We start from the raw sequence: 25,385 nt of genomic DNA, 5'->3' as shown, positions 1-25,385 counted from the left end.
AATTATTTTTCATAAATAAAAATATTAAATTATAAAAGGTTTGAATTTTAACAATAGTGCGAGAAAATATAATAGGCGGGAATTGTCCATGTGGAAATAAAAGACCTTTGACCTTTGCAACAGACGAACTCGGCTATAATGCAACGCCAGCTGTGCTCGTTAAACTTAAATATTCAGGCGCGTAGGTTTTTTTTTAAGGGAAAAAACATTTTTTGATTTTTTACCCTCTTTTACTTTTATTTAAAGTTGGAGAGACTAAAAGGGTTAAATTATTTTTTAATTTCAGTTTCATTGGTTTAGTTTCAACATTTTTTCTGTTTTAAACTGTAAACAAATCATATAAAATTGAAAACTTTATTTTTTGTGTTATTCAAGTTTGGTTTATTTTATTCTGAAAAATTTAGAAAAGATTAAAAGTTGAAATCAGTAGTAATGAATAGCTGTGGTCAGACATCTCTTTATTTTCTAGCGTAAATAGTAAAAGAAGGTTTGTATGAGACATTTTTAAATTGTTTATAAAAAGTTAGTTTATTTGAAAAATTTAGAAAAGGTTAAAATTTGAAAATCAGTAGTAAAGGAATAGCTATGGTCAGACAAGCGTAAGTAGTAACAGAAGGTTTGAATAACAAAGTGAATCGTGAGGTAATAAAAAGTGTTGCAGATTAAATTAACATAAAAAAATTTAAATAATCAATTTTGGTGTTATTTTTTAAAATGAATGAAAGTTTAGTTCATTAAATTTTATTATAACTATAAAACATGAAGATGTCGATAACTCCGAGTCTTCGACTTCATAACTTTATAACTTCGATCGATTTCTTCATATTTTATAATAATTAAAGATGACCAAGTAATAAAATCATTATTTTATATTATAAGAATATTATACTTTTTCCAAATTATTTTCATTACTTCAATTCAATTATTAATTTCAAAAATTTTTAACTACAATTTTACTTTATATCAATTATTTTTAATGATTTTCGAAAAAGTTCTTTGGCAATTTTCAAATCTATATTTGTTTACAATATTCAATTTCACGAAATTTCAATTATTCCTAAATTCTTTAATTAAATGCATATTAGAAAATAAAAACTTCAAATAATATAAAAGAAAATTCGATTAAACTTTTTCGAAAAAATTAATTTCAAAATTAAATTATTTCTAAAAATTCACGCTATATTGCTTTTAATATTCAATTATAATCTAAAATTTTAACTGAAATTCATATTTATGAAATGAAAATCAATTTTTATTAGAAAATTCTACAAGAATTTAATTATTTAAATGCAAAAGTAAATAATTTATTGAATAATTGAATGTTTCTCAAAATTCAATTCTCATAAAGAATTTTATTAACAAATTTTTAAATAATTGAATTCTTTTGTCGAATTTTATTAAAACTTGCATTTCTGCAATTATTTCTATCTTCTCCAAAATTAAATTTTTTTCTAGTGTTTTTAACTAAAATTCTTCAATAAATCCATTATTTTTAATAATTTTTAAAAAAGTGCTTTGACAATTTTCAAATTCATTCGTTGACAATTCAATTTTTTCAAAATTTCAATTATTCGGAAATTCTGCAATTAAATATATATTAAAAAATAAAAATTTGAAATAATTTTAATTAAAAATCCTATTCAACTTTTAAAAAGAATTAATTCTACAGAATTGTTTGTCAAAAATATGAAAAATTAAGAATTTCAATGAATTTAATTTGAAACTTTTTCAAAATTTAATTATTTCTCAAAATATAATAATTATATTATAATGCTTTTAATATTTAATTATAATCTAAAATTTTTAACGAAATTCATTTTTAAAACCATTTTTATTAGTAAATTCTACGAGAATTCAATTATTTAAATAAAAAAATAAATAATTTATTAATTTCATGTTTCTTGAAATAAAATTCTCAATAAAAAATGTTATCAACAAATTATTTGAATCATTAAATTCTTTGGACGAATCTAATAAAATTTTTAAGAATAATTACATTTTTCGAGGAATTCGATTAAAATTGCATTAAAAATTATTGAAATTCTGCAATGATTTTTATTATTTATGAAAGTAATTGAATTCCTAAAACAATTTTATTATTTATAAAAATAATTGAATCCCTGTAAAAATGTTATTATTTATGAAAATAATTGAATTATTGCGAAGAAATTTATAAAAAAAAATTTGTAAATAATTGAATTCCTGTAAAAAAATTTTATTATTTATGAAAATAATTGAATGTTTGCGTAGAATTTTATTCAAATTTTTTTTTAATAATGGAATTCTTTTGGAAAATTTTATTGAAATAGTAGATATTGAAAATTATTGAATTTTAGAAAAATTTTGAAAATAATTGAAATTTTGACAAGAATTTGATTAAAATTTTGTAAAATAATTTAATATCAGAGAAGAATTTTATTATTTATAGAGAGAATTGAAATTTTGACGAGAATTTTTTTAAAGTTTTGAACACAATTAAATTTAGTAATTATGTTACTAAGTTAGTTAGTAAGTTAGTAACTAACTTACTAACTTACTATTCTCCCTGGAGAAGCTAAATTCGTTGAAATTTTACAAATCGTTGACTTTTGTGTTTTATTTAAAGTAAAATTTCATTCATAGTTAAAAATAACACCAAAATAGATTATTTTAATCCTTTCTGGTGTTAATTTAATCCTAGGGGGATTAAACTGTTGGAGATTATTTTAATCCATTCTGGTGTTATTTTAACATCTCACGTTTTACTGTGAAGGCATTTTTCAAATTTTTTAAAAAAAGTTTGTAGAAATAGTAGCAGATATGTTAACTAGTAAGACAATGTAATAATATTCTTTTTGTTTAGTACTAGTAGTTTAGATCAATTTGAGTCAGACGACAAATACTCTGTTTGTAAAACTAATCTAAGTAGTACAAATGAATTTAAGTCAGACAATGCTTTAATTTTTCCAATCATTTCTATTAGTTGTAATCGATAATTTTCTTTAGAAAATATATTAAATTGTTTTGTAATTAATATAAGGAGAGTAAGTATATTTAAGTCAGACATTGCTTAAAGTAAGACATATTCGAATGCTTTTACTGATTAGTAAAATACATTTTTGGTCAGACAACGTTTTAAATTACTGTTTTTATAGCATTAGTAAGTTTAAATATTTTTACTTTTAATATTAGTGGATAGTGTTATTTTTAGTCAGACACATGATTTGAATTTGAATTTAGGACACTAGTAGTAAAAGTTGTTCATAATTAGACATCTTGAGTTAAAATAAACATAAGTCATAAATTATATATATTATAAATATGTCTTACTTTTAAGTATTAAGTAGTAAAGCTCAATTTTAGTCAGACAACGTTTTTAATTCTTGTAAAATTAGTATAAGTAGTATAAGTGGATTAAAGTCGGACGAGGCGTAAATTTTTAAATGCTTTCCAAGTAGTAGTAGCATACAGTTTTAGTCAGACAACTTTAAAAATAATTATAAAATAACTAGAAGTAGTATAATTACTTTTTAGTCAGACGTCGCTTTATTTTTCCGAAAAATTATTATCAGTAGTAAAAAATATTTCTAGTTAGAACAAATCTTGAATAATTTTTAATCAGACATTAATGTTAATTAATTAATTAAATAACATCAGTCTATCGTACTTTTAAAATTAAAGAAATAGTTTCAGTAGTTAACACCAGCTTTAGTCAGACAATATTATAAATTATCTCTAAATTAAAATCAGTAGCATAAAAAGTTTTTAGTCAGACATCGCCTGCCTACTAGTAGTATGTACAAGTAGGCAATAATCAGACGACACTAAAATATAAGTAGTCCTTCAATACTTTTAGTCAGACAAATTTTTACATTTTTTAAAATATATTTTTATTTGGATTATTCATATTGTTTTATAAAAATATATCTTTATAAAAATAAAGGACTATAAATAAAAATAAATAAAAAATAAAAATAAATAAAAATAAATATGATAATAAAAATATTTACATAAAAAATTTTTAAATAAATATTTTTCTTGACAATTTAGACGTTTGTAATTCTAAGAAAAATATTTCATTTAATATATAAAGTAAAAAACTTTGAAAAACAATTTTAACGCATCCATTTTCTTCAGGTTAATTTCAATGTCTGCTTTTATTATGTAAAACATTTCTTTCATTTTTTTCCTGGCTACTTTTAAACTTTTAAGTAACAGAAAAGAAATAAAATACACTACATAAAGGTTTCTGTTGAAAAATTATTTCAATTTAATATTTCTCATCACGTTTTTCGTTTGAAATTCGCGAACCTTTGTTAAACTTTATCTTCTTATAGAATTTCATGTGGTCAATATTCTTCACTGGCTCTTTCCTTGAAAGCGAATCAGCTGATCGATTTTTCTCCTTAAGAAACTACTGTTTTCAGAGAGGGAATTTTAAACAAAAGTTTATATTTTGTTAATTTTATCTATAATCTCATTTATCTGTACTGAAACTTAGTTGTAAGAATTATTATTATTATTAATATTATTATTATATTTATTATTATAATTATTAATAATATTATAATAATTATGTTTCTTTACTATTATAATTATTATTATTTTATTTTTTTATAAATTTATTTATTTATTTAATTTAGGTATAAATTTATTTTACAAAATTTTTATAAGTTTAATATTGAGTGTAAGACTCTTAAAATAAATATTATTTCGTTTCAGGAAAATACAAATTGAAGAAAAAAGTAAAACTGGTGATTTTTTTTACCATTAAATAGGGACCCGAGTCGAAATTTAAGCCCTACTTTCACCCTGAATTTTCAGGGGCTATTGAGTGTTAGGAGTAGTAAAGTAGGGTCTAATTCTAATACAATTAGACCCTACTTTGACTCCCAAAACAGGCGGAAATTTGCCAATCTTCCATTTGGAGAAGCAAAGGAGGGTCTACTTCTAAGAAACCTATACCGTACTTTTAAACCTCGTAGACCCTACTTTCATACTCCTAGACCCTACATTCTGAAAGAAAATTTTGAATTATTTTTTAATGCATTACTTGAAACACTGCAAATGCAAAAAGTACTCCAAATTCATAAATACTGATGTGTTTTACTCATCCCTAGTGCTTCAATTGAATCTGAGCAAATCTTCAAATTTTTCTTTTTCTAATTGTAGGGTCTAGGAGTATGAAAGTAGGGTCTACGAGGTATAAAAGTACGGTATAGGTTTCTTAGAAGTAGACCCTCCTTTGCTTCTCCAAATGGAAGATTGGCAAATTTCAGCCTGTTTTGGGAGTCAAAGGAGGGTCTAGTTTTTAAAAATTGTATTGAAATCAGACCCTATTTTACGACTGCTAAACCTGAATAAGCCCTACATTTTTAGAGGCTAAGTAGGGTCTAAATTTCGACTCGGGGAGTCTTTTGGAAAAAGTTTATGTAAACAGTTTTTCTAGAACTTTTTATGTAGAAAGTATTTTAGTTGTAAAATTCTTATGCCAAAGTAATGTTTTGCTGTAACTAAGATATATGCATAGGAGAGAGAGTAGTTTCTAGATGACGTTTAGAGAACCTGAAAGGGTGTGTTTGTTTCAAGAAAAGACAACTTTACTCTAAGTAGACATTTGCATTTGTCTAAGATAATATCCCTTAGTTTCTAAGTAAAGTGAAGAGGGATGGTATATCAGCAGAATGAATCTTTAAAACTTAGTAAATTTTTTATTTACTAAATGTATATAATGTAGAATGTAGAATAAAAGAAAGATAAAAAAATAATTAATAGTAGAAAATTATTGTGGTAGAAAATAATAATAGTAAAAATAATAATAGTGGAAAATAATAATAGTTAAAAGTAATAATATGGTAAAAAATAAAAGTACAAACTAAGGATTAAAAAGTAACGATGGTAATAATTAATAATAGTAAAAAGTAATAATAGTAAAAAGTAATAATAGTAGTAAATAATAATAGTAGAAAATAATAACAGCAAAAAGTAATAATAGCAAAAGTTAATAGCAGTAAAAAATTGTAATTCTTTAAATTAATCATTTTTCAAAATTTTCGAAAAAGTTCTTTGAAAAATTTCCAAATCCATTTGTTTACAATATATACAATTTTACGAAATTTCAATTATTCGTAAATTCTTCAATTAAATATATATATTAGAAAATAAAAACTTTAAATAATTTTTTAAAAAAATCTGCAATTAAACTTTTTCAAAAAAATTAATTTTAAAATTCAATTATTTCTCACAATTCACGCTGTATTGCTTCTAATATTCAATTATTAACTAAAATTTTAATTGAAATTCGTTTTTAAAACAAATTTTTATTAGAAAATTTTTCTAAAATTCAATTATTTAAATAAACAAACATAACATTATTTAATTATAACAAAAATAAATAATATATTGAATAATGTAATGTTGCTTAAAATTCAATTCTCATAAAAAAATTTATTAAGAAATATTTAAATAATTCAATTCTTCCGACGAATTTCAATAACATTTTTAAGATTAATTAAATTTTCCGAGAAATTTGATTAAAATTGTATTAAAAATAATTGAAATTCTGTGATAAGTTTTATTATTTTTGAAAATAATTGAATCCCTATGAATTAAAAAATTTTTGAATGTAAATTAATTTCTACGATGAATTTAAATATTTTTGAAAATAATTGAATTTTTCCAATAATTTGTAACTTTGTCAAAATTCAATTTTTTTCCGTGTTTTTCACCAAAATTCTTTTATAAATCCATTATTTTTAATAATATATGAAATAGTTCTTTTAGAATTTTCAAATTCATTTGTTTATAATTCAATTTTACAAAATTTAAATTATTCGGAAATTCTTCAATTATTTATATATATTAAAAAATAAAAACTTTGAATAATTTTTTTAAAAATCTGCAATTTTATTATAAATTATTTTTAAATAATTGAATTCTTTTGGAAAATGTTTGAAAATAGTTGAAATTTTGACAAGAATTCCATTAAAATTTTAGAATTATTATTATTATTATAAAAAAAATAATTGAATTTTTGCCAAGAATACCTATTATTAAAATTTTTGTCAATAATTGAATTTTTAAGAAGAATTTTATTATTTTTAAAGAAAATAATTGAAGTTCTGGAAAATTCTTTTCAGAAATTTTATTAAAATAGTAGATATTGAAAGTCATTAAATTGTGGAAAATTTTTGAAAATAATTGAAATTTTTGATAAGAATTTTATTAGAATTTTTAAAAATAATTGAATTTCGGAGAAGAATATTATTATTTATAAAAATAATTGAAATTTTGACTTGAATATAATCAAATTTTGACCATAATTGAATTTCTGCAAAGAATTTTATTACTTTTGAAAATAATTCAATTTCTGCAATGAGTTTTAATATTTATGAAAATAATTGAATTTCTAAAAAGAATATTATATTTTACGAAAATAATTGAATCACTGTAAAATTTTTATTATTTATGAAAATAATTGAATTATTGCGAAGAAATTTATAAAAAAAATTTTAAATAATTGAAATCCTGTGAAATTTTTATTATTTTATGAAAATAATTAAATATTTACGTAGAATTTTATTAGAATTTTTTTAAATAATTGAATTTATTTGGAAAATTTTATTAAAATAGTAGATGTTTATAAAATCATTGAATTGAGGAAAATTTTTAAAAATAATTGAAATTTTGCCAAGAATTATTGAAAATAATTTAATTTCGGAGAAGAATTTTGTTATTTATAAAGAAAATTGAATTTTTGACTAGAATTTAAAAAAATTTTTGAACATTATTGAATTTTTGCGAAGAATTTTAATACTTTTAAAAATAATTGAATTTCTGCGAAGAATTTTATTACCCTTGAAAATAATTGAATTTCTGCATTCATTTGTAATTTCTCTAAAATTCGCCAAATTATATCGTACAATTTACGAACTTTTCGCCTTTTCTCAATTAAATTACGTACTTTACAAGCTTTTTTTCAATAAAACTTACTTTTTCGGATTTGAAACTAATTTATGGACCTTTACGGGATTTACGGTCCTAGTTCGAGCCCTGAATAAAGTTAAAAAATAATAGCATAAATAATATAATAAAAATATTTTTGTTTTAAAAGAACTAAAAAATTAAAGAACTACAAAAACACAAACAAATAGTAATATTAATTCGTACTTTAAACGAATTATTTATTTTACTAAAAGCTTGTTCATTTTCTTCTTTACTCTAAAGAAAAACAAAAGCAATTCCCTTTGAATTATTAAATCAGTTTTATGTAAAATGAAAAACATTTTTCAATTTTTTTCTTTTTTTCCTTTATAGCGACTTGTTGCACGTTCTTTATCTTTTCAAAAAGCAAAATTCATTTTATACCAACAATTCTCTGACAAATTTTATCAAGCCCTCTTGTTCCTAGACATTTTCGTAATTCGCCACGGAGAATAATAATGAGAGTCAGTAATCACGTTTTTATACTCATTTGTTTCCCCGTGGCAAGATTCTTGAAGACCTGAGGATGAACTATTTACGAGCGGCCTCCCCTAATTACCCGCAGTACCAAACGTTAACAACAACTCGGCCGTAACGAGTTGTCCGCCCTCGCAATTGCTGCGAGTTTTCATTCCAGTGAATGCTATTTCATTCGAAAAGAGGTGGGAAAAAAAAGGTATATATATACCCTCCACCCCCTTTTTACCCAACACCCCCCTCCCACACCCTATTTTGCCCTCACTTCCAATAAAACACAACAATAAAAGTTTCATTCGTTGGAAAAAAAAAATTTCGATTCGTTCAATGTTTGTTGTAAAAAAAAAGGAAAAAGATTAAATCGAATTTATTTTTAAATAAAATAGAGAATTTCTCACGATGCTGAGGATTACGCTAATAACAATGAAAGCCGTTTTGTTGCAATATTTTTTTGAACAATACGTATGTAGTTGAATCATTTTAATCCATTCTTCCATTATTTGGAATAATAAAAAAATAATAATTTAGATAATTAAAATACAGCTAATAATAAATCTACACTACTAAGAATACCACTTTTTAATAAACTAATAATAATAAAAATACTAGTAGAATGGGTCAATTTAAGTCAGAAAACACCTACATTTTTTTTATGATTTCAGTTTTATTTGTTATTTATTAGCCTATTGATTTAATTTACTTCAATTTCGCAATACTTGGATGAATGAATTAATTTTGTATTAATTTGATACAGACGATATAATTTGCAGACAATATCAATAAACTGAATAAAATCAATTGTTCGATATCAAACTGTCATTTGATGAAAACTGTGTTTAATATGTGAATTTAACGAACTACTCGTTTTAAAATTGTTTTTGATATTTTCATAGGATCATTGATGTAATTAGCATATTTATTTATTTAATTACAAACTTAGTCCCGCATGTGATTTTATTGATTTTTAATTTTATAATATATTGTCGATGTTATATATAACATTAATTATATTTTGTTGAAATGATTTTTCAAACTAAATTCTGTTCTACTTGAAAAGCTTCTACAAAACGAAAAACATACTAGTTTAGTAATACATCGTCATGAAGAAATTATTTTACCCTCAGTTTCTTAACATCAAAACAAGTTTTCAAAAGTATATTTTTGTCATGCCATAGAAGTGCTAAAGTTGGGATAAAGTTAAAATTATTAAAAGTTAATATAAGATCGATCAGGTAAGTCATAAGATTTCAAAAGTTTAGTAACTTTTAATTTTGCGAAACCACTGTAAATTTTATAAGGAAATCAGAGTTTTACTCAAAAGTAGTTGAATAGCGGTGATGGTATATACACGTTTCCGTAATATCGCGAGCTCAGCATCAAAGTTTTAGTGCGGAGACAATGAATCGTAAGTACCACAATTATTGCTCACGGTATCAGTTGAAGTCACCCAGTGTGGGTTTTTCAGTTTAACAGATAGAGACAAAAGAGACAAGAAGAAAATGAACAAAGAAGAGAAAAAAAAAGTGAAAGAAGGGAGAAAGAGAGTAGGAAACCGTCTGCCAAAGAGACGTAACTCGTGTACCCCTCAACGTCAGCGGTTAAAACGATAAAAAAATGCGAAATGGAGAAGAACTATAAGAACTATAGAGCTTAGATATAAGGAATGGGTCTCTTTTACCAGCGATAAACTTTACGAGGCCCCATTGCAGACTCTCATTCAACGATATCAAGAGAGACTAAAAGAGCTCCTCTTGATTAAGTGTTCTTATTAAATTCTCCCTCCTTTACGATTCTTCAAAATTTTCAATTGCTTTATAGAATGAAAACACTAACGAAAGAGATGTTGAAGTACTTCTGTCAATATGAATTTCAAATTTATTATTGAAAATAAAAATTAATTCATGTTTATAAATTCTAATATTAGGGACTTTAAAGTCCCCCCTGCAGTAAATGGGAAATAAAATGAAAGTGTCTTTTATTAATAGAAATATTTTACGTTCGTGTAATAAAAATATGAACAACAGTGCTATAAACGTTCAAAATGTGCAAACGTTTATTTCCTTCATAAAATGTTTTGTTTAAAATGTTTAACAGTTCAATATATATTCACGGAAAAATCAATAGGTAACTACAATCAGATTAATTGGAGGTGTGGAATATCTAGACAAAAATCTAGACAAAATAGGGAATGAATAAAACCTCCATATAGGAATTTTAAACTTCTGCCATGTATTTAGGACTCCTAATTTGAATTTAAAATCAGTAATTCGACTTCCTGACAAACTAATCAATCGGAGATCAAATATTCTCTTCTTCTTACTCAAATTGGTTCAGACTCACTGTTCCTGACAAACTTTCCTCTTAGGGATCTGGTTTTTTTTGTTTCCTCTAAATTGGTTTAGACTGACTCTTCCTGACAAACTTATCTGTGAGGGATCCGGTGATTTTTTGTTTTCATTTAACTTGGTTTAGACTGACTCATCCTGACAAACTTATGGGTTAGAAATTGGATGTACTTTTTATTTCTTTGAAATTATTTTAAATTTCCTGCTAAATTAATCACTTGGAGCTCAAATAGTCTCCTCATGTTGTTCAATATGGTTTAGACTGACTCTTCCTGACAAACTTATGGGTGAGAAATTAGATGTATCTTTTTTCCTTGAAATTGTTTGAAACTTACCTGTAAGGCATCCGGTGATTTTTTGTTTTCATTTAAATTGGTTTAGGCTGACTCTTCCTGTTAAACTTTTCTATTAGGAATCTGTTGCTTTCGTTTAAATTAATTAGACTGATTCTACCTCACAAATTAATTAGGCTAAATGCCATAATGTTAATTGGAGACACGTTGTTACCTGGCTAACCATCTTCACTGCCTCAAGACTTCTGCTCAACTGGCTTCGGATAAATCATCCAAAGGAATAATTTGGAATTATCCCCTCCCATCCTCTCTCGCGTTACAGAAATACGTCAGATTTATTATTTTCTTCCTCTTAATCCGCTGATTGCCGAAAAAGTCTGGGAATCTTAATCGACACTTTAAATAAAAATTTTATTAACTTAAATCATCATTAATTACGATGATTTATTATTAATGATTCAAGATCACCTCTCAGATCATGATGTCGACTAACCAAATCATTAAAAATTTCCAAGAGTAAAATTACGCAATATCTGAAATGTCTGACTCTAGATTTAGAGAATTATTAAAAAATATAGGTTAAGTCAGCTGTAAACTATACTTAAAGCGCTAAAGGTTATAGTCTCCTCTAAGCTCCCTTACGTCAGACTAATCAAAACTTTGGAACCATCTTCAATTATCGTTCAAGTATCAGTTTAAGGTTTCACATAAAGTTTAGTTAGACCACTGATGGTCTTAATCTCTTGAAACGACTCATCAATGGACTTAATACATACAGACAAGTTTCTACAATAACTGTAAATTTCCCAAACTTGATAATTTCACGTCTTGCAGTTTTTGAAAATTAATTGATTACTGTTTCCTTACCTTGTGTTTACTACAATTACTTTTCTATAATTAAAAACTGGGGTCACAATATAGTCCATAAGAAACAGTTTGTTAAAATGGGTTTTTTTGCACCTTTAATTCCCTGGAATTGTAACAAAATATCTCGGGAGTGGAAAATTTTCTCTCAGTAATCATCGCTGTGTGGTGGATTCTCTATTTGCTTTAACATCGGAAATAGAGTCCTTCATGAACCCGGAAATCCCGGTTGACCCAGTCAGCCATTGCGCAATTCTCATGTTAGTTATCACAGACATCAATTACATGATCTAATGAATCGATGTTCGAATGGTTTCAAACCTCCTTAGTAATAATCTTTTTTCTAATTATTAATGTCCTATAATTAACCTTTTGTTGAAAATTCTAAAAAGAGAATAACATTTCTCTCCAGTTTTGTGAGTAAATATATAGGTATTAATTTTTAATTAATAAATTTCTCATTACTGCCTCAAATGAATATTTAATTAATCGCACATTGCTGTGTTCAATATTTCGCTTAATGAAATACTTATAATAACTCTGGAAATCTATAATTAAATAAAGTTATTTTAACCTCAAATAAACCACTAAATAATGAAAATAAAACTTTCGTAGTGAAATATTCTCATCGAATATTCTTCTTAATTGGCTATAAGCATCCAATAAAATTAAGCTCTAATCAATAAATTGAAGCATCCAATCTTCTACAACCTGTTGACTCATATTGGTGATATCAACACATTCGGCATTTGCATAACTAACTGTGAAGAACGGCCATCTCAGACTGTTTAGGCATCTCACGTTTATATTCATAAAGGATTATATACATAATGGATTAAAATTATAATCGAGAATGTGTACATTTTTAAGGGGTTAGTTATTCTTTAATTAATTGATAGTAAACTCTGAAGTGGAAGATAGAAAATGATTTGCAAAAATTAATTTTTTTTGTCCACAAAAGAGGAAATTATTAAAAAGAAAAAGAAATCAGGAGATGAATCGGTATTGATCATTTCTTTTCTGCACTATTTGATTCAATTTCATTGTAATCAAGACTCAACTTGGAAAATGGGAACTGATCACAGGATGCTTATCTGTAGAAGTCAATCTACTCTTTATTCCTTTACAATATACCATCAGAAAAATATGATTTTCCAAGTGAAAAGTCACCATTACTAGGAAGGTGGTTGCTTTATCGAAAATTTTTATAGTTGAAAACATTTTCTTCTGTAATGGAATTCTATTTATTGAAGAATGGAAAAAAATTTTAATTTTGAGAAAACTGACTATCGCATTGAAATATAATTTAGGTAGAAACTAGGTTATTTTTGGTCTTCTTATTTAATTAATTTGGAGGTATATTATTTTTTGGTGATATTCAAAGTGGTTTAGACTGACTCTTTCTAACAAACTTTTTAGTTACAACTTAGAACTCTAATTTTTTCTTCATACTCTTCTTTTTTTAATAGACTGCTTGTAGATGTCTAATTTATTTATTACAAATCAACTGTTTCTTTCTACATTGTCAAACATTTAGGCTGACTTTTCTTGACAAGCTTATCTATTAAAAATCTTGGTTAAGACTGACTCTTTCATCCTCTCCTTCTCCGCACCTCACATGTGTTGACTAAAGGGGGAACTGTCAGGACGCTATTGGCTATTTTGCTTCTGGCGGGAGTTATCCCTTCTCTTCCTGTCTCGCTTCGTATAAATGTGTCACGTTTCCAAACCTCTTTCTCATTTTCCGTAGACTACCGAAGAAGTCAGACAACCTTTAGAGAGAATTTTAAATAAATATTTGATCAATTCAAATCAGTGACTCATCATTTTTTCCCTTCAATCCATTTTTTAGATTCTCAGAACAAACCAAATCATCAAACCGAAACCTTTATTAAAAATTTCTTATTTCTTGATAATCCGCAAATAAAATAAATCATTAAATAAAATCCAGTGCAGTTCAATTTTCTCAATTTCTTGTTCGAATTCAGTCTACAAATAAGTTTGAGAAGCTTTCGTATTGCCTTAATCTCAATTTTTCTTGCAGCAAAGCTCCCTTTCGTATGTTTAATGCAACGGAAAGACTGCGCTCTGCCACATGGCACTGGATTGCATTCAGTATCCTCTGGCATTCCCCAGAACCCCTAGGGGACTTTTGAGACCACGTGAAGCATTTTAATAACCCGCTTCCGTCAGGATATATACACACCAGCGAAAAGATATCGAATACTCTCAAGAAACTCGATTTGAGCGTCAGCTTTACTTTTTGAGTTCAACCTAGAAAACTTTTAAGTTGTTTTTCACAGAGAAAAAAATCTTGTTTTGTTTCTTTTATTTCCATTTAAAAGTTTATCTACTTTCAATGTAAAACATCTTTCGATTGGAAATATTTTCCTTTCATTAAGTGAGAAAATAAAATTTGAAATTCTAAATGTTAGCGTTTGATAAGAACAAAAAAAATAAAGTAAATGCACGGAAAAAAATTTTTAATCATCTTTTTTCTCGTTGGAGAGTATTCAGCTTTTGTTTCGTAAAAGGAACAGATAATATGAACATGTACGTTTAATCCAGTAATTAAGCTTTCTGCTTAATTCTTTTCTTTGTTTCAAGCACAAACAAAAGGAAAAAAAATATTCACAACGCAGACACTAAAGTTAATTAAAAACGATAATAAAAATAATTTTATATAAAATGCATGTGGTAAATTTTTTAAAATTAATTTCATAGAAAAAAATATTTTATGTAATTATTTTTATTATCATAAATTTCTATTATTTTTTTCTACTTTAACCTATTTTTATTGTGATGGAAAAAATTTTTTTGAATCCGCAATTGTTATTTTTATGGACGTTGAATGTTACTTTGACACTGGATTTCCAGGCAGGCAATACCATTAGGTGTGACTCTCTTAAACTTGGCAAAACTCAATTCCATTGCTTCTGTGATTTCCCGTTTTCACGCTGGATTTCCTCGACGCGACCTCGCGAAAGTAAAATCCACCCATCCCATGTCGAGTAAAACTGTCGTTCATGTTTCCCCCCCTTACCACCACAAAGTTTTGCGGGTCCAGCAGTCTTGACTGTTATCTGCTCTCTAACTCCTACTTTTTTCTTTCTAGAATCACCAAGTCAATTGTCTTCAGTTTTATTTTGTCCATCTTCTCTCGCCACGATATAGTATATATACTAGAATTGGAAATGGGATTTGATTCTTCGCTTTTGTGGAAAGAAAATAGAGAAAAAGTGCCACTGAAGCTTTGGTGAAAAAATTTCATTGAAAGCATTAGACATAAAGTGTATACAAAATAAAATTTTATTCAAAAGATTTTCTAAATCTAACAAAATATATCTTTTCATTACATTTTATACGCGTAATTATTATGTAAAGATTTTTCATTTTCTTGATATTAAATTTGAAGTCAACATAAAGTCAAAGTGAAATTACAAGAACGGACTACAAGAATATGAATCGAACAAAATTAATATTATAATTTTTTAACTCGAATTTTGTCTCTTTAATATAATAATTCCAATCTCTGGATGTTTGGGATAAAAACTAAATAAACAAGTAAAAATATCTATAAAAATTCAAGTATCGATAAAGTTATATTTTTTATTTCTGAAATATGCTTCCATTTTTGAACTAAATTTTATCATCATTTTTATTCTTTCTGTTAAATTTAAATCTCGAGGTATTTTCATTGCACTCTGCCAAACTTTAATACAGGAACGTTTGGCATAGTAAATCATGAATTCCCTACGGTAGGCGGTGATCTTGGCAATCATCTGAGAAGAATCATTGTTCCCTAGAGCATTTCGAAACTGCCGATACCGATATAAAAGAATTGACGACCGATAGACAGTCTTTTTTGTTAATTTATTTTTTGATTTATTGTATTAACTTTTATTTATTTATTTCACATACTTTATTTATTTTTATTTTGTCATTATATAACTTTTCTGCTGTGATCTAGTATTTTCTCGGTTTTATTTTAAAAAATCAGGACTTAAATTCTTTTTTTTGTTTATGATTTCTCCTGACAAACTTATCTATTAAAAATCATGTTTTTTATATTTTTTAACTTGGTTTAGACTTATTCTTCCTAACAAATTAATGTTTTAATGGCAATTGGAGAGACGGTAATGATTATCTCCCTGTCTGCACATTGGCAAATCTCCTGCTCAACAGTCTTCTACTTTCTTCTAAAGGGGAACTGAGAACTACTGTTGAAAAAATCCTTTAAATTTTCGATCTAATTGCAAAAAAAAATGTTGTGGATAATTTTAATACAATCTCAATATTATCAAATTAATTCAATGCTAACTAATTTAAACACCATCGATTTTTTCTTTTTTTTATAATAACGAATAAATTATATTTGACATTTCTGGCAAATTTCCTTGTCATCATCGATTGTTCAAAAAAATAATGCAGAGAGTCGCTTTTTAAATAAATGGTACTTACATTGGACTGCGAGTGTCAGGAATCCCTCGATTACTAGATAGACTATCCGAGGCTTCTTGATTAAATTTATTTCTTGCATAAGGGTCCTCTCCAACTCTCAAACCACCCCTTGAGACGTACCTGAGGAAAAATAATTTAAATATGGAAAATCTGCAAAATTTTCTATGAAGAAAAATTTTACATATTGATACTATTCAATATTGTGTAAGCAAAAAAAAATTTAATTTCGAATTCAAAAATTATAATAAAGGGAAAAAAGTTTTATAACTATTATAATTATTAATTTTTTTATTGGAAAAAATTGGAAATATTGAAGAAGAAAAAAAAATGGTTAAAGTATATAGTTAAATATTTGTTATTAATGGATTAAATGAAAAGAATTTATACTTTAAATACCTAATGAAATAACTATCAAATGAATTGAAATATTCGTTGCGGTGAAAATATAATTTTGAAAGTAGAATATTGCGGAATAGTAAACTATGCCAGTTTCATGATAGCAGCTCGTTATAACTAATTCCCAAGTCGTATTAAACTCACCCCTGCTCGTCGAAATAATTCCACGTTACTTGGGGATCTGGACTAGGAGCAGGCAAAAGTTCAGAGGACATGACGATGGCCGTTCCATCTGCGTCCATGTAACCATTGGAATTTCCACTCGAAAGTACCAGTGATCCCGGTTCCTTTAATCTTAATGCTCTATTTTCATTCTGTAACATAAAATCGATATTTTTAATAAGCTTTGATAATAATTGTTGTCTCATATATTTTCCATTAATTATTTATTATTAATTAGTATTTATAACATAAAAAGACAATAAAATAGTAATGGCAACAAAAATAGTGTTAGATATTTGGTACTTCATTTGTTTCCTCTAACATGGTTTAGACTGACTTATCCTAACAAACTGACCTTTATGGAATCTGATGTTCCTTTAGTTTCATTTAAATTATTTAGACAATGTTATACTTTGTTCGCTTCATTTTGTTTATGAGAGAATTTTCATGACATCTGAGAGGACATTTAAATAAGTATATTGTTCTAAAATTAAAAAAGAGAAAAATTTAAATAATAATAAATAACTAATTAAAATCAGTAAAAAAAATTGTTCTGTAAATTCCTGCCTAACATTTTCTAGAATTCACATAAAAATTCTATGGAATTCTTCTAATGAAATTTTATATAAAATGATAACAATTTTATCAAATATTGAATTAAATAAATATCGAATGTAATTAAATAAAATGAAAAGACTTTGTAATTAAAAAATGAAGAATGTCGTTTTTATTAAAAAGTTTAATTGAATTCTTTTCCTTTCATTTCTCTATTTTGTAGAGAGAGGCATGCGTTTTATTGACAATTGAATGGATGGATATAAATTTTAATTTTTAAGCCTACATTGTACATTACTAAAGTTTTCAATTTGATAAATTTTTGTACATTGGAGCGTTTGCCGTCTTCTATCACAGGTATGGAGTATATTATTGACATTTGCAAACTTGCGCGCTATCATAGGAAAACTATATTCTGTCACTGACAATTTACCTTTATGATAGACAGAGGCCAAACGATTGAATGAAGCTAGTAGATAACTCTCTCTCTCTCTATATATATATATATATATACATGTACATGAATAGAAAGTATTGAAAGAAAAAACTGTATTGATTTTAAACTACGGATATTTTTAAACTCAATATATTTTAATTTTTTTATTTATTTCTACTTTTTCTATTTATAATTTTTTATTTATTATTCTCCACTCATTACTTTCTACATATATTATTCTATTTATTATTCTTTATTAATTATTTTCTAGTCGTAGTTTCTTATTTATTAATTTCTATTTTATAGCATTATTCAAATCGGTTTAGACTGAATCTTCCTGACAAACTGATCTTTTAGGAATCTGATGTTTGTTTTTGGTTTTATTTAAATTGGTTTAGACTGACTCTTCCTAACAAATTAACTGGAACAAATTTCTTAATTTTTTATTTACTATTTATTAGTTTTCATTTAATATTTTTGTAACTTATTAAATATATAAACCCTTAATGTACGTTAAATTATTTAACGAGTGGAGAAAATATTTTGAAATGCTGAAAGCAATTAGCAAAGTTTTTAATGAAAATTCCAGAATGAAATATATTTCTCGACTGAATTGAAATGGAACGTGAAGAACCTAAAGTAATATAATTCGTTTTTTTGGAATAAATGGTGGATTAACGTAACTATGTTTAAATATTAATTCACGGATCGCGAAACATATTAAAGTGGAAGTACGGATGGGATACTTGGGTTGCCGAGGTGAGGCAAGCTGTTGCATCCGGTTCAACGAGACGCGTGTATCGTTTTGCTGAAACAAGTTTCTCTGGCGACGTTTAAACTTTAATTTTTAACTATCGAAACCTTTAGTGTCCCCCTCTGTAATAATTATACATCTCTGCAAGTTTATTTCAACTGAATAAAATATGAGAATATTAATATTGTTCACTTGATAACAGAATTAGAAATCGTTCAGAAATCAAAATTTATAAAAATTAGAAATTATTTACAATTCTAATTTGATCAAAAATTGCTTCCACAAAATTAGAAATCGTCCACAGTTACAAATTGTTCAAAATTAAAAATCGACTAAAATAGTAGAAGTGGTAAGTAGAATAGTAGCAGGAGAAATGATTTGACTTTTAAAAGTATAGAGAAATGAGTAAAAAAGAAAAACTTTTTTAATTAAAGCAAACTTGGTCACGTAGATGGACCGCAATTCATTTTGATATTCGATAAAAGTTGCCATTGTTGCTGGTTAATTATGAGAATTGATGGAAGATTAAATTGCCCTGTTGAAGGCCTTCCTCCTGCTACTGCCGCGCACCAGTTCACTTCATCTATTCAGAAACTCAAGTCTATAGACGACGACGCCTCGTATTGTGCTCAGAGATCAAGACTTTTTATACTCATATTGACTGAAATGAATTGAAAAACTCTTGAGGATCAAAGTTGTCCGGATGATTGAATAAAAATTCCATTATCGTTAAATGGATCCTTAATTAATTATAATCTTCCATAATTGACCGACTTTCAATCCCAACAATGCGGTTTTTAGTCTTAATTTTCAGAAGATTGGAAAAAAGTGATTGAGGGAACTGAATAAAATCTTTTCCAAAAATTACAAGAAAAAATGTTACAGATGCGCGAATTCATCGGTTTATGCTGACTATGAAAATTTCCTAAGTCTAACAATAAGACTATATTTTTTTGTTTCATCCAAATTAATCACAACTTTAATACACTTTCTGTTCTATCGTAATTTATTTAGCCAAACTCTTCTAATCTAAATTTTTTTGGTTAACTTAACATTAAATTATATGAATTAGAGATTTTATGCTTTTTTAGCGTCATACAAATTGGTTTAGACTGACTCTTCCTAACAACCTTCCGTATTAAAATCTTATGTCTTTTTGGTATAATTTAAATTGGTTTAGACTTACTCTTCCTGACAAATTAATTAGAACACAATAATGTCGTAATGTCAATTAGAGACTATATTAGGATGGAAAAAATTCAGAATATGAATACGAAAATATAAATGCTATGAACTTTTCTCGACAAAAGTTTTTGATTTTCTCAATTGAATCATTTAAAAAGTTTTCCATTGTATCATCTCTTCATTGGAGACCAAAAAAAATTGTCTCGTTCTCTACTTGAGATTAGAAAATGATTAAATTGCGAGGAAGTTGCGGTTGAAATAGTAATCGCGGCAACATTAAACGATCCTGACCATTAACCACAAGCGTCCTATGTACACTGTTCAGGGTTGGGTCTTTGAAGGGTTTCCTGATGCCACACACCAGTTACTCTAGATTGCTCGTGATTTGCGAATTAATTTTACTTTAATCTCTTTAAAATGTAAACGAAATTTATTTTAATTTTATTACAACAAAATAGTACTAAATAAATTTATTTAATTTTAAAATTAAACAATAAATCCTAATAGTTTAACATTTAAATTTAAACTATTTATCCAACTAGTTCAATTTTCAGGAAAGTTATTTGACAATTTTTTTCTTATTCCTCTTTTTCTGAAAATTATTGTCGAACAAAACTATTTTTGTTCTAGAGAAAGGTAATGCGTATTTATAGCATTTCTTTTCTCTATTTTAGATGCAGCAGCAAGGGGATATTCGAAAAGAAATTGGGTAAAAAAAGGTAAGTAGTAAACATATTTTCAAGCGGACTTTTCTATTTTTGGATGCAATGGAGTAGGATATAGGTAATTTGGCAGCAAAACTGAATTGTACCTAAGTATATATTCACTGTTTTTATACTTTTTAGATAACGGTGAAAGAATTATCGATTGACAAATGTGGGGTTTATGTGAATGGCAGAGTGTATCTGTAAATTTTTTTCTTTCAGTTTCAGATGCAATTATTGATAAAAGAAAACAGAACGGTTCTATTCAAATAGTAAAAATTTTTATTAACCCTTGTCTCTATTCGTATAATTGCAAATAGATGCAATTTTTTTATCATCTCATTCAGAGATCCATCGTATCTTTTTTGAAGTTAAAATGTTTCTTTCTTAAAAGATTTTTTAAAAGGCGCTATTTTAGACTACTAAAAGTGACCCAATTTTTCTTAATTTTGATTTCGAAAATTAGAAAGTAGGGACTATAACTCACAATGTTCTTTCTCTCTCTCTAGATTTAAAGAAAGAACTGCTGTTATTTAAAAAATTGGTCTATTTCCCAGTTGTAATGAGCATAAAACATTTATAATAGCTATAATTTTGGTTAGATGAAAATATTTTACAAATTCTGTGTTTTGCAGATAGAGAAAGAAGGGAAGGGTGTGAGAGAGAGAGAGAGAGAAAGAGAGAATATTTCACGAAAAGTAGACAAACGTAAGCTCGTAATCAGTAAGCTTTTCCCGGGATAAAATTTACGAGTCACGCTGATTTAACTCGAAGAATCTTTTACTATGAAAATTTTCTTATTCATAAAATGCTGAAATTTAAGTTTAGCAAATGTCAGATTTTCTAAACGATCCAAAGGGATTACCGCAAAATTTTAATACTAGTGTCATGAGTTGTCAGCTGTCCACCCAAGCAACCCAAGTGTTCCAGTGAAATTCTGACCAGAACCAAGTACCCGTTTCTATGCAAATCTTTTCATATATATATATATATACAACTCACAAGAATATATCAGTCTCGAAATACTCAGCTCACTATTTTTCCCCTTCCACTTTTACAATGTTACTCATACCAGAATTTATTTTACCCACTACTTCTTCATCTCGTTCCTCATTTTCTTTTTGTTCAACCCTATCTCTCTCTCTTTCTCTCTTTTGGCTGTCGCAAAACTGGAATGCCCAGGAAAATTTCATTCTCCCCGTGGCAAAATTACGAGAAGAAATACCAGCTCTTCGTCTACTTGAAATCTACGAGAGTCCAAGTGACTTACGACCTTACATAGACTACCATTCATATCTTGGCCTTAGCAGAACGCCTATAATATGCGTGAAAAATTTTTCATCCTTATTTTTACTCTCTTTTCTTACAGAGTCACGAAAAATGCGAGTATTAAAATTTTTCCCTTTTGCAAATAGTGCCAATCTTTTCATTTTTTCCATCTTGCAAATATTTTCTCTAACAATTATTTTTTTTATTATACTTTAATGATACACTAGCAACAATTCGCGCGGTTAACTTCTTACTACCTTTTTTTAAATAAAATTAGCAATTTTGAAAATAATAGAATTTAAAAATTTCTTAATTTAAATTAAATTTTTGTTGAAAACATTAAAAAAATTCAATTTTGGAGAAATTACAAATAATTGCAGAAATTCAATTATTTAAAAAAATTAGAATTCTTATAAAATTCAACTATGTTTAAAATTTAAAAAAAATTCTCGTAAAAATCCCAATTGTCTTAATAAATAACAAAATTCTTCTCCAAAGTTCAATTATTTTTATAAATACTCAAAAAAAATTCTTGTCCTAATATCAATTATTTTCAAAAATAAAATGCATTTCTCTAATTTCAATGATTTTCAATATCTACTATTTTAATAAAATTTCCCATAAAGAATTTGATTATTTTTTTAAAAATTTAATAAAATTGGATGCAAACATTTAATTATTTTCATAAATAATCAAAATTTCACAGAAATTCAATTATTTCCATAAATAATAAGAAATTTTTAAGGAATTCAATTATTTTCATAAAAAATAATTGAAAATTCTAGAAAATAATAATTGAATTAAAATGATAAAAATAATTTTTATGAAGTTACAATAAGAATATTCTTTTAATATAAAATAATGATTTTATCTCTCAATCATTTTTAATTATTAGAAAACATGAAGAAATCGATCACACCGAGTCTTAGACTAGGAACAATCGATATTTTCATATTTGATAACAATGCTTTTATAAATTGTTTAATTTAAAAAAGTTTGAATTTGAAATTTTTGAATGTCTTAATTCCTGTGAAAAATCCTGTTCCAAAAATAAGTTTAAAAATAGAAATTGTACAAATTTTTTTCTTCATTTTCTGAAACAAAATAATAATTTTATTTAAAAAACTGTGATTTATAAACAAAAATAATGCAAAATAAATAAATTTTCTATTTCTTAAACATAATTGTTTAACAATTTTCTAATTTTGTTTAGAAGTGAAGAACAAAAATCTGCATAATTTAAATTTGACAAAACATAAAACTTAACAAAATTTTAGTATTTTCATGAAAAGAAGTGAAAAAAATTCTGATAATTTCTATTTGTCATTACAATTTTTAATTAATAAATATTACAATTATTTTTATTTTATAATTAAAATTAAATTAATTATATCATTAATTAATAATAATGAAGTACATGTTCCGGTAATCTGTCCACAGTTTGAAGTAAGTTGTTGTCTGCTTTTTTGTTTCTTAACTTTTTTATAATTTTTCTTTTAAAATATTTTCAATTTTAAAATTAATGCATTGAAAATCATCAAATTGTTGCAAAGAATTTTATAAAAAAATGTGATAATAATAGAATTTCTTCAAAGAATTTTATTATTTAGGAAAATAACTGAATTCTCGCAAAGAATTTTATTAATTTTTAAAAATCCTAATTAAATTCTATTGCAGAATTTCTTTGAATTTTTTTTAAAGTAACGAAAAGGATTTTACTATGTATAAAAATAATTGAATTATTGCCAAAAATGTTGCTATTCATAAAAATAATAAAATTTTTTCGTAGGATTTATTAAAATTTTAGAAAAAAATGAATTTTTTCAAAATGTGTTAAAATTTAAAAAAAATTAAATTCTTTTGAGGAATTCAATTAAAATTGGTTTAAAAATCATTGAATTTTCGTAAAGATTTTACTATTTAAAAAAATTATTAAATTGTTTAGAAGGACATATTAAAATTTCAAAAAATAATTGAATTTTTTCGTAAAATTTAATTAAACTTTTTGAAAATATGAACAGTAATAATTAATTTTGTACTTAATAAGTAAATTTTTTAAACTTTGATTATAAAACTAATTAAAGAATTTATATTTGAAAATAAAAAATTTTGTAATTTGCATAACAATAATAAATTGAATGAATAAATTGCCAATAATAATAAAATATACAATCTATCTAAAAATAATAAAAACAAAAGTATAAAGAACAAAAGACAACTTTAGAGTGTGAGGGACAGAAAAAGTGAATGAATGAATAAAAGTCTAATTACCTGTAAATCTTTACTTTCATTTGAAGCAATTAATTTGTAAAAATTATATTTTCTAAAGATAATTCGAATTGGTTTTATTTAAGTTTTGGTTTAGACTTACTCTTCCTAACAAACTTTTAATTTCTATAACATTTCCCAGTTTTAATTCTTCATTTCAGTTGATAAAGCGTGATAGACCCAACAGCTTGAACAATAAGCTGGTAAAGTGCGATCCCTTATTAAATTTAACATAATAAGAATATTTTTATATAAATTATTAAAAATAATTATTATTACCTTCAAATACAAGAATATTTCAAAAAGCCCTGAGGTCTAATTCTTATTTTCTTTTGTGAAGTTAATAATTACTCTAATTAGTTTTAATCTTTGACTCTAATTCAAATTAAACAGATACTCCAATTAACTCCAATGAATGAGATACGTAATTAATTATATAATTAAACATGAATTGTTAATTGGAAAAAAAAGGAAAAAATTCTGCACGATCGGTGAAATCGATTTTCTTAGACGATTAGATGGAAAATTCAAGGGAATATATAAGGGATAAAAGCAGGGGCGTTGCTGGGGCTAAGTATCGGGATTGGCTTTGCGGTAGTGTTGGCTTCTCGTTGAATGATCGAGTCGAGTGCAGACTGAAACCACTCCCGAGGCATTGTTCCCAGTATCTACTGGGACCGGTTGCCAATCCATCCCCGAGAAACTAGTTCAACGACCCAACTTACACACCTCCCCCCTTCCGCCCCAACAATTCTCCTCAGGTAAATCGGTGACACTAATGCTACATCGTGTGCAACGCTCGTTTTCGTCTCTCACACCATGCTTCAATACCGAATTTTCTCCTTTGAATACTGATTACATGAACCGCAAAGAAAGCTACATTCAAATCTTGTATTTTTACTTCGTATATTAGTTTAGAAGGAAAAAAAATTATAAATTGATAATTGTTTGATCGGAGTGATTCATTTTTGCAAATTGAAAATGGCCGATCCAATATGGCGGACGAGAAGTAAAATTATGTTTTCAATTTTTTAAAAAATTTTATAAGCGAGAAAATGAACTAGATGTTAAATTCTATATTACGGTCAGGAAATGTAAAAAATGAATTTACCTTACACACGTTGAATTAGAGAAGGAATTTAAAATTCTAGATAAAAAATAGATAAACTCGAGGTTAATTCACAAAACTCGAATTGGATGTCAAATACAAAAAAATTATGAAAAATTTATAAGCTTAGCAATAAGACTGTATTT

At 26.0% G+C, this 25,385-nt stretch overlaps 1 protein-coding gene across 1 annotated transcript in view; it reads right to left on the bottom strand.

Moving 5' to 3' along the window:
• The window catches only part of LOC122503168 (polypeptide N-acetylgalactosaminyltransferase 2-like), a 399,229-nt gene that overhangs the window by 59,981 nt on the left and 313,863 nt on the right, over nucleotides 1-25,385 (bottom strand). Inside the window, exons 2-3 of the mRNA XM_043613613.1 lie at nucleotides 16,943-17,112; nucleotides 16,403-16,522 (exon numbers count right to left, since the gene is read on the bottom strand). Of these exons, the coding sequence (XP_043469548.1) occupies nucleotides 16,403-16,522; nucleotides 16,943-17,112 (290 nt within the window). The remainder of the gene's footprint in view (nucleotides 1-16,402; nucleotides 16,523-16,942; nucleotides 17,113-25,385) is intronic.

The sequence above is a fragment of the Leptopilina heterotoma genome, unplaced genomic scaffold, assembly GCF_015476425.1.
Source record: "Leptopilina heterotoma isolate Lh14 unplaced genomic scaffold, ASM1547642v1 Lhet_246, whole genome shotgun sequence".
In the NCBI taxonomy this organism is placed as follows: domain Eukaryota; kingdom Metazoa; phylum Arthropoda; class Insecta; order Hymenoptera; family Figitidae; genus Leptopilina; species Leptopilina heterotoma.
Note: the sequence above shows the minus strand (reverse complement) of the source record. Positions and strands in the feature narration are given on the sequence as shown.